Source organism: Microtus ochrogaster, chromosome X, assembly GCF_000317375.1.
Source record: "Microtus ochrogaster isolate Prairie Vole_2 chromosome X, MicOch1.0, whole genome shotgun sequence".
NCBI lineage: Eukaryota > Metazoa > Chordata > Mammalia > Rodentia > Cricetidae > Microtus > Microtus ochrogaster.
In genome coordinates, this window is record NC_022026.1 from 30,114,678 (window position 1) to 30,125,958 (window position 11,281).

General features: G+C 33.8%; 1 protein-coding gene across 1 annotated transcript in view; it reads right to left on the reverse strand.

Moving 5' to 3' along the window:
* Positions 1-5,609: 5,609 nt before the first annotated feature.
* LOC101986295 (aphrodisin-like) overlaps positions 5,610-11,281 on the reverse strand; it is a 7,052-nt gene continuing 1,380 nt past the window's right edge. Inside the window, exons 2-7 of the mRNA XM_005358654.2 lie at positions 10,756-10,895; positions 9,905-9,975; positions 7,494-7,604; positions 6,738-6,839; positions 6,430-6,459; positions 5,610-5,825 (exon numbers count right to left, since the gene is read on the reverse strand). Of these exons, the coding sequence (XP_005358711.1) occupies positions 6,443-6,459; positions 6,738-6,839; positions 7,494-7,604; positions 9,905-9,975; positions 10,756-10,895 (441 nt within the window). The 3' untranslated portion in view covers positions 5,610-5,825; positions 6,430-6,442. The remainder of the gene's footprint in view (positions 5,826-6,429; positions 6,460-6,737; positions 6,840-7,493; positions 7,605-9,904; positions 9,976-10,755; positions 10,896-11,281) is intronic.

Consider the following 11,281-nt stretch of genomic DNA (forward strand, 5'->3'; position numbering starts at 1 on the left):
CTCATTTATAAATGTAATGTGTAATTAAGAAATATAAGTTAATAGATAGTCAGCTATAATGGTCAAGCTTGTAGTTATGTTGGATAGGGTGTTTCGTTGTATAAGGATGTATTTAAGAGGAACTGGTATTCTTCAAACTTTTAAGAGACTAACAGAGTAGGGAATTTAAAATGTCTTAAGAATTTAGGACACTTCATGACGATGAGAATCATCAACTCCTTGCAGCACCAATCTTCTTCAAGAGGATGATGGGCATCAAAGACTCTCCTCATGGAGTTTGTTAGTCATTTGGGCAAGAAAATTCTCTTGTATGGACTGTTTGATAGTATGCTAGATGGAATGAACATACAGAACCACAGAATAATGACTGCAGAAGTTACCTAAAGAAGGTGTGACAGTCCTTCAGAGGTCCTGCTTCATGAAAGTATTGGTTAGACATTCTGCAGGACACAGAAGAAAGTGACTGAAAAATGGTCAGTATGGGCAGAAATGTCTTTGAAATCTCCTGCTTCATGGAAAAGTCTGCCAGATACTATGGGCCTTTAGGTTGAAAATGGATGCCCCATTATTACAGAAGAATTTTGGGTGCCATTTTAGATTCCTCTGCTGAGAGTTCTCTGTTTAGGTCTGTACCCCATTTTTTGTTGGATTCTTTCTTCTTTTGATGACTAAATCGGAGATCAGCCTCTGTCTGATATGAAGTTTGTGAGGATCTTTTCCCACTCTGTAGGCTGACATTTTATTTTGTTGACCATTTACTTTGCTTTACAAAAGCTTCTCAGATTCAGAAGGTCCCATTTATTAATTGTTTCTCTCAGTGTCTGTGCTACTGTTGTTATATTTAGGAAGTTTCTTGTGCCAAGGCATTCAAGTGTACTTCCAAAATTCTATTCTATGAGATTTAGCATGGCTGGCTTTATTTTAAGATCTTTGGTCCATTTTGAACTTGAACTTTGTGTATGGCAATAGATATGGATCTCTTTTTCTTCTTCTACATGTTAATATCCAATTATGCCAGTATCATTTGCTTTCTGTTTTCCATTTTCTATTATTCGCTTCTTTATCAAAACTCAGGTGCCTGTGGGTGTGTGGATTGATATCTGGGTCTTCAATTCAGTTTCCTCCGTCCTCCTGTCTGTTTTTATGCCAATAGCAGAATGTTTTCTATATTCATTAAGCTCTGCAGTAGTGTTTGAAGTCAGTGATTGTGATTCCTTCAGACTTTTCCATAATATACAGTATTATTTTTCCTATCATGGGTTTTTGCTTTTCCATTGGAAGTGGAGGGTTATTCTTTTGAGATGTAAAGAATTTTTCTGAGAATATGATAGGCATTGCGTCAAATCTTTAAATTGCTTTGGGTAAGTCTTTCATTTTAACTATGTTAATTCTATCTAACAAAGAACATGTGAGAACTTCCATTTCCTGGTGTATTCTCTAATGTCCTTTTTCAAAGATTTAAAGTCTTTGTCATACAGGTCTTCCATGTGTTTGGTTAGAATTACTCCAAGATACTTTATGGTATTTGTGGCTATTGTAAAGGGTAATGTTTCTCTGTTTTCCTTCTCAATCCAATTATCATCTGTGTAAATTAGGACTACTAAATTGTTTTTTAGTGAATTTTGTATTCCACTGCAATACTGAAGTAGTTTATAAGTTGCAGAAGTTCCTTGGTAGAATTTTTGGGGTCACTTATGTAAGCTATTATATTATCAGCAAAATGGGAGAATTTGTTTTTTTCCAACTTATAGCTTCTTGACCTATTGTTGTCTTATTGCTCTAGTTAGAAACTCAAGTACTATAGTGAGTATATATGGAGAGAGTAGAAAACTTTGTCTTGTTCCTGATTTCAGTGGGATCACTTTGAGTTTCTCTCCATTTAGTTTGATATTGGCTGTTGGCTTGATGTATATTGACTGCATTTTGTTTATGTATGTATACTTTCTCTCTCCATGACCTTTTTTCATGAAGGGATGTTGTATTTTGTCAAAGGCTTTTACAGCATCTAATGAACGGGTCATTTTTTTTTGTTGTTGTTGTTGTTTGTTTTTTCAGTTTGTTTATGTGGTGGATTACATTGATAGATTTACATATGTTGTACCATCCTTGCATCTCTGGGATGAAGCCAACTTAATCATTGTGACTGATTTTTCTGATATGTTCTTGAATTTCATTTGCCAGTATTGAGTATTTTTGCATCAATGCTCATGAGTGACTTTGGTTTATATTTCTCTTTCTTAGTAATGTCTTGTGTATGTGGGGGGGGGTGGGTATCAGGGTAGTCATTACTTTGTAAAAAGAATTTGACAGTGCTGCTTCTGTTTCTATTGTGTGAAACAATTGAGGAGTATTGGTATTAGTTCTTTGAAATTCTTGTAGAATTCTTCTCTGAAAACATCTTGTCTGTTGTAATAGGAGCGGCGGGGCTGCATCCCCGGCACCCAGCAGCCCACATGGCTAGCTTATGCCCCAAAATAATTACATGGAAACTGTATTCTTTTAAACACTGCCTGGCCCATTAGTTCCAGTTTGTTATTGGCTAGCTCTTACATATCAATCTAACCCATTTCTAATAATCTGTGTGGGTGACTTACCAGGGAAGATCTTAACCTGCGTCTGTCTGGAGTGGGAGAATCATGGCGAGTCCTCGACTCAACTTCTTTCTCCCAGCATTCTGTTCTGTTTTCCCCACCTACCTAATTTTATGTCCTATTAAAGGGCCAAGGCATTTTCTTTATTTAACCAATGAAACAACAGATAGAAAGATGACCCTCTTCCATCACTTGTCCTAAAATATTCTTGGTTAAAAGACTTTTAGTCATTGTTTCTATTTCTTTAGCAGTTATATGTCTACTCAATCTGCTTATTTGGTCTTGATTTAATTTTGGTAAGTCATATTTATCCAGAAAAAAATTCATTTCCTTTATGTTTTCCAATTGTGCGGAGTACAGGTTTATGTAGAATGACCTAAAAAATCTCTGATTTTTCTCAGTGTCTTTGTTATGTTCTCCTTTACATTTCTGATTTTGTTAATTTGGATGTTCTCTCTCTCTGCCTTTTGATTGGTTTGGATGAAGGATTTTCTATCTTGTTGATTTTCTCAAAGAACCAGCTCTTTCTCTAACTGATTCTTTTTATTGTTTTCTTTGTTTCTATTTTGTTGATTTCAGTTCTCAATTTCCAGTATTCCTCTCCTCCTAAGTGAGTCTACTTCTTTTTGTTCTAGAGCTTTCAGGTATGTTATTAAGTCACTGACATGAGCTTTCTCCATTTTCTTTATGTGGGAACCTAGTGCCATAAAATTTCCTCTTAGTTCTGCTTTCATGGTGTCCCATAGGTATGGTATGCTGTGCCTTCATTTTTTGTTGAATTCTAGGAAGTCTTGAATTTCTTTATTTATTTCAGCTTTGACCCAGGGGTGGTTCAATTTCCATGAGGTTATAGGGTTTCTTAGAGTGGTGTTGTTGTTAAATACTAACTTTAACCAAAGGTGATCTGATAAGATACTTCAGGTTACTCCAATTTTTTTTGTATCTGTGGAAGTTTGCTTTGTTACCAAGTATTTGGTCAATTTTACAGAAGATTCCATGAGGTGCTTGAGAATAAGGTATATTGTTTTGTGTTTTGTTGGAATGTTCTATAGATGTCTTTTAAGTCCATTTGATTCATGCCATGTGTTAGTTCTCTTATTTCTCTGTTAAGTTTCTGTCTGGTTGACATAATAGTGTGTGGTATTTCCTTGCAATTTAAGTTTTAGTAATGTTTCTTTTATATATGTGGGTGTTCTTGTATTAGGGGCATAGATGTTCAGGATTCAGATTTCTTCTTTATGGGTTGTTCCTGTTATGATCACAAAGTATCCTTCTCCATCTCTTCAGAATGATTTTCATTTGAAATCTATGTTTGTTACATATTAGGATAGCTATACCCGCTTGTTTCTTGGTACATTTGATTGGAAAAACAGTTCTCAACCCTTTACTATGAACTAATGTCTGTCTTTGAGGTTGAGGTATATTTCTTATATACAGCAGAAGGCTGGATCCTATTTTCATATCTATTATCTTAGCCTGTGTCTTTTTCTAGGGGAATTGAATCTATTGGTACTAGGAGCTATTCATGACAAATGGTTGTTAATTCCTGTTATGGTATTTTTTGGGGTAGTAGTGTTTGTGTGTTTCCCTTCTTTGGGATTTGCTGGTGTGAGGTTATCTGTTCTCTGTTTTTGTCTGTTCAGTTAATTTCTTTGGGTTGGGGTTTTCTTTCTAGTACTTTCTGTAGGGCTGGGTCTGTGGATAGACATAGAAATTACACTGGTTGATTAAAAGAACAATTGCAATTAGACATCTTTAGAAAACAAGCATGATTTACCTTCTACAGCTTAGGATATACATTCAGCTAACCACCTTTGAGTTACCTCTCAAATTGGTCAAACTTTTCCCATTTTATCACGATGTGAATGGTGAGTTTTAGAACTTTCATGCCATTTGAGGCTTAGAAAGCAACTTATGATAATAAAAGTAGTAGTCATATCCCTAACACCTATAAAATGAGACCACTTAAAAGTAATAAGTAATTGAAGACCAGGGGGCCAACACTAACCTGGAATACATATTAGAGATACTAAGTGGACACAATTGGATTATAAATTTGTCAGTCCTCATTTTCTCAATACATACACACTCACATTCACACATTTCCTCAACATTCAAAGGAATATGTATATTACTGAAGAAGTTAGAGAAATAGGAAGAAGTTTGAGGACACAGGAATAATAGCAATTACTTAGAGAATGAAAATGTACATTGAATATACTAATGTTTCAAAAAACATTGGTCAAGTATTTGTCTGAAGTAACATTGTTTTGCAATGTACACAAATAAAAGTTAAATAACAGGGTTTTTAAAAACAAAATTAAGTCATTGTTTAATATTCAAATATGTTGCTTAAGAATATTGAATGTTCTTTGATTTTGTTACATCTTTAGACTTTATGAGACTGAATATAGAATCACTATCTAATATATTTACTTTTTTCCTTGTTAAAAGCCCTCAAAGAAAATTGAATCTGCCTTTTCTATTTTGATAGCAAACAACACTCCGAGGAATTGTTGTTGTACAAAGAGAAAATTGTAATAATCACATGCATATTTTCAGAGATTAGTATCTGGAATATCATTCTCATGAATTTATTCTTCAAGTGAGAATGACTCCTCATATGACATTATTTAAGAATATCTTGATTCATTTGCTTACTTACTGAAGTCATTTAACAAAAGATAATTTCCTCAGATGAACTTTTAAAAAATATTTTGTCCTCTCTTTTAAATAATGTGGAACATGGAAACAGACTCAATGAGTTTGTTCTGTCAAATCTTTTAGTGTGTTAGGACCATTCAACTGCAAAACAAAATTTTCAGCTAAAAGTAAATATGAAGCACAACATCCAATCACTTTTGCAGTGTTTGTGTCCATCCTTCACCAGTAATTGTGACATTTCTAACTATGCAATATGTTTTAGTAATATGGATATGATTTGTTACACTGGAATGACTATATTAATTAGCTTACTGCATATTTACATGTTTTTGAATGAGAACCTTTTCACTCGTCTTTATTGCTTCTTGATATATTTTATTTAATCATTCAAAAAGTAAGTATAACTCATAGGTAATAGGAAGGAAAAGGAAAGGCAAGTCAGGAATTTGGAATGTGGTATCCAGACTTTACAAGAAAGGGGAAAATTCATTTTAAAAAAATGGTGATTTGAATGTGATACTGATTCCATGGTCAAGAGGACATGATGCATAATTCTCATCCTGTTGTTATCTGTGCAGACATGAAATGAAAAAAATTAAAACATGGTTGAACATACAGTAAATATTCATCCTTGTCCATGATAAATCCAAAATTAAATATAACAATATAGAGAATGGATTATACATAAACAGTTCCTTCCCTAGCAGTCACCAATACCTTGTACTTGGCATCCTATAGGAGCATTGTCAAAAGGAAATAATGACATTCTGTGGCCATACATGAAAATTTATATTGAGAGGTTTCAAAGAATATGCTAAAAACGTCAACAGGATTTTACTATATCTGTGACAAATAATGCCCTACAATCCTAAGTAGAGTAAGATTTGTCAAATACAAGAAATATTCTCTTGATGAACTTTTCAATATAAAAATGTTAGCAATTTTGAGCAAGATAAAAGTGCTTTATATTGTTTTATAAATAAATATATTCTATTATTTATTTTTTCACTGTAAGATATTCATATTTAAAAGATAAATAATATTCTGCCTTGATTTTGCCTAATTTGGAGTTTATTTTTTACTTTTTCACAAACATATTTCCAATTTTTTATCTAATAAGTATAAATCCATTCAAATAACAAGATGATTCAGCATGATTTCTCTTTCTACTCACCTAGAAAAAGTCATTATTTAGGACAAATATCTGTAAAAGAACACGAATGTTGTAAGGAATGACATAAATGTTTTTATCTGAATATGAGAAAAGTTCCCCAAGGATTATTTCTGAAAATAGCAACTGAAAGATTGCATATATGTAGATATAATCTGAATTAGGAATATTACTGAGTAGATAGATAAATAGATAGAAAGACTATGTGTGTGCATATATATGCATTAGGAATATAAATATATACATCTATATGTAATATATATATATGTATATATATATCCTATGACCACTATAATATTCACTGAGGTTACCTGTAGCCAGAATATCTTGAATGTTTTTTCTTGGAATATTCTGGACCTTGGCAAATTCCTCAAGTTTTTCATATTGTACAGAAGTCAAAGATTGTCCTTTACCTGTATTGTATGATTGACAATGTCAGTAGAACTCTGAAGAAATTACATTGCATCCTTAGTATCCCAACTGCTCCAATTTCATCTACCCTTGATGGATTGATACAGGCAATAATAATTTTCCCCACATTCCACAAACACATTTAATAAAGTATAAATGGTAATGACATTATATCTCAGTGTTTCATGATGTATCAAAATAGAAAAAAACAACTCCTCTAGAGAATTCACTCAACTCAATCCTACCCACTTTCAAAACCATGACACTAGAGATTCTTAGGTGCCTGTTAGTGAAGCTTCACATTTCTTCCAAGTTTATAATCAAGAGTTCATTTTTTAATTTAGTATACACTTGAGAAAATGACACTCAAAATGGTCTGAACTTTGGGAAAATGATATATGCTCCCTCATTTCCAGTGAGGAAACATGAACATAAACACTTCCAATAGGCTCCCTCATTACTACAAGTCTTCAATGACCATTCTACTTAAATTACAAAATAAAGTAAAAGATGGTCCACACAATAATCACATTTTAATTTAGTGGAGAGAAGTTTGGAAACACACGATACTGCACTTTGAGGGTGAGTCTGACTTAATTTTCATTTGCAGGGTGATACTTCTCTTACTACATCAAAAAACCCACTACAATTCTTACCAAGAACATAAATCAGGTTTGTTTTCCGGCCAGTTCTATTCACATTCTGAACAACAAAGATTATGATTTCTGGTGTCACATACACAGGTACAATTATGTTGTCACCTTCAACTGCAGTAAGAGAAACATTTCAAAATGAGTGTCACTCATTTTTCTACTTTGTTTAATGTCACCTGTGACAAAACATTAATATTGGCCATGATTCTAGAAATCATCTCTGATTCACTATCATATGAAAAACATGGGCAAAGGTATTCTTTTTTTTATTTTTTTTTCTTGGGGAAGGGATGTTTATTTCAGCTCATAGCTTATAGTTCATTATCAAAGAAAGCCAGCAGGGACTGAAGCAGAGGCAACAGCTTGCTCAGAATGCTTTCTTCTACAACTTAGGACTGCTTGCCCAGAGATGGCACCACCCACAGTGGGAAATGCCCTCTCATATCAATTATTAACTAAGAAAATGCCTCACAGGTTTGCCGAGGCCAGTCTGGTGGGAGCATGTTCTTAATTGAGGTTCCTTCTTCCCAAAAGACACTAGTTTACATCAAGTCGGCAAATAACTAAAGGACAAAGATTGTCAAACCAGCTCAATGGGAGACTCACATCTCCCAAAATGTGGCCGGTTGACTAGTTACAAACCTACAACTTCATAGAGAACTTGAAGTATAAACAACAAGCTAGTCAAAAAACAAAAACTAGACAGACATTCTTTCCAAAACCCCACAGAGCATGTAAAAATTTTGTTACACATTAGGCCATGAAGAAAATCTCAATAAAGTTCAAATATTACATGCAACCACGTTAAGTGATATTTTGGATATGGTTGAAAGGAGAAGGAATACCCAGCAGAGTGATCCCACAGGCCTTGACACAAGGAATTTAGAGAAAACGGAAAGTGTCTGTACCTAGAATTCACTATCAGGTTTAACAAAGGTATTCTTATAGTCCTTCATTTGGCAGAGCCCATCATAATGCAGTGACCACTTCTTTCCACTCTTTAAACCTGATAGTGAGGGCTGGAGAGATGGCTTAGTGGTTAAGAGCATTGCCTGCTCTTCCAAAGGTCCTGAGTTCAATTCCCAGCAACCACATGGTGGCTCACAACCATCTGTAAAGGGGTCTGGTGCCCTCTTCTGGCCTTCAGGCATACACACAGACAGAATATTGTATACATAATAAATAAATATTAAAAAAATTAAAAAAAAACAAAAACCTGATAGTGAATTCTAGGTACAGACACTTTCCGTTTTCTCTAAATTCCTTGTGTCAAGACCTGTGGGATCACTCTGCTGGGTATTCCTTCTCCTTTCAACCATATCCAAAATATCACTTAACAATTTCCTGAAAGTATAAAACTTTGGTGTCATACCATGGTAATACCCGGTGGGCAAATGAATAAATATGCAAAGAGACTGTACTAGTTGGAGATATGCACAAATGTTTTCTTCTTGTAAGATTATTGATGGAAAAGATATAACAATGAATATTTCAAGTTTACTAGACTTTCATAGTGTGTGTGTCTGTCTCTCTGTCTCTGTGTGAGTGTTCTATGTGAGTGTACATATGCCTCTCTCTCTCTCTCAATCTCATTCTTTTTGTGTGTGTATTGTGTTTCCTCTTACTGACACTGATTAAAGGATAAAAGCTGTTCAATGGAAAAATAAAAGATTTTAGGAGCTATCCATTTTCTATTAGAGCACCTCTTTTTAATAACCATGTAAGTAGTGAAAACAATACACTTTCCAGAAGAATATGCCCTCCATTCATTTATGATCAAAAAAGCCACACCAGTTATAATTCAGGTGAATAATCTTGCTATTATTTTGTCATTTTTACAAAATTGAATGAGTCTGTCTGAAATTCTTAAACAGATTTTCCTCTGATTTTCAAATTGAAGTATATCACCCAATAATTTAAATGTTATCATCCCTATAAAATATGAGAAAAAGAAACCTTAAAATAGTACCATTTAAATACTCTATGAATCAAAGATGGTAGATAATGCTTGTAATAAAAGTACTTGTTAGCCTTAGGCATGAAGTTTGCAAAGATGTTCGAGGCCACTGAGACTTATTAGTGAGTGGCAGGCCTGTCCAATAGCAAACCAAGATACTGTATGAAAGTAAAGACAATGAATACAAATTAGAAATAAATTTTCATGCAGGAAGGTATTTGGAGTCATTTTCTTAGCATTACTCACACTTTTAGGTAATAGTGTTCTTTATGTAAACTTCAGATGACCTACAACATACTCTGACTTGTGACATATCTATGTTAGTTGGAAGGATTAAGAAATTTCCAAGAAACCAAAATTATTCTAGATTTATATACCTATGGGTGACTGAAGTGCCAGCTTGTATGCTCACCCACAATGCTTTTGTTCAGAGAAAGCTCCCAACTTCTGTACTTACACCGGGCTCTGTACTGGTCATCTGCTTGCCTATTCGCAATGACTTTGGTCTTTGTACATTGGCCATTCACCCTAAAAGTCAAACATGGAAATGATGGTTTATCCTTTATAACCTTTGAGTTCATATTAAAGATCTTCACATTATAATGAGTTTGAAAATAATAGTATCTATAAACAGTGTACATAGATGAATATGATGATTAATATCTAAATTCTCATGTTCCAGTTAATGATAATGTACATAGGTTTATATACATACATTTTAAGTGATTTTGTTTATAACTTAAAACTTACAGTTGTAGCTAGAAGATAGAAATAGTTCTAAGCTCTAAAATTTCTTATGCTGTTATGTACTCTTTCAATGAACATAGTTACCCAAATTTCAGAGTGAGAATCTTTGAAACTAGAGCATCAGAGACAGTACTTTACAAATTAGATCTATCTGAACTGTGTGTAGAAGACTTTTTTATGATATCATTGACTGAATAATATCTTATTTCATTACATAACATATTAAATAACATGTATGCTTTGAACCAAATGCTCACACATACTTTTGACTTACTATTAATGAGATTCTTAGAATGTCCTGCATAAAATATTAGAGTATAAATCCAAGCACAGGTGTCCAACCTGGACAATTCTAAGAAAACATTCAAGGAACTGGAGACAGTGTCTAACTTCTGAGTGGTGTCCAGAGCTGAACCATCATGGAACAACATAATCACATTTCTGAAAATAAGGCCTTCAATTTCAAGACCAGAAACAGAACATTTGCCTGTAAGTTTATCAACATAAAATCTGTGAGACGTAAACAGTCTTCGCAATTTGCACGGTTAACAATTTGCTTACTTGGTATAAAATGTGAATTTCAATCTATTACATGCCTCAGTACAAGCAAGTTCACGAACATAGAGTCTCAGAGGTTGTCCTTCCTCTATTATGTCAGCATTGTCTGCAGCGATTGCAGTAGTAACCCACTTTCCTTCAATCTGAACAAAAAACAAAGGCCATTGGAATGTGAGTAGGTATCGAATCTCTGATCCCAGGCTTTGTAAATACATAAAATAATTAGAAGCATAAATCACCAATATTTTGTTTATTGGTTCAAAATTAATGCTTCTAGGGATGTGGAATACACAGGGTAATACGATGACTCAATTTACATAGCATTTGGTACCTGAGACCTTTTGAAACTACTCATGTGTTGGCCTCTTAAGCTCTGAAATTCAACCCATAGTTTCCTTATTTCATTTGTTTCATCTTAGAAAAATCTGATTGAAAAAGCAGCATTGTTTGTAATAGCCAGAACCTGGAAACAACCTAGATGCCCTTCAATGGAAGAATGGATGAAGAAAGTATGGAATATATACATATT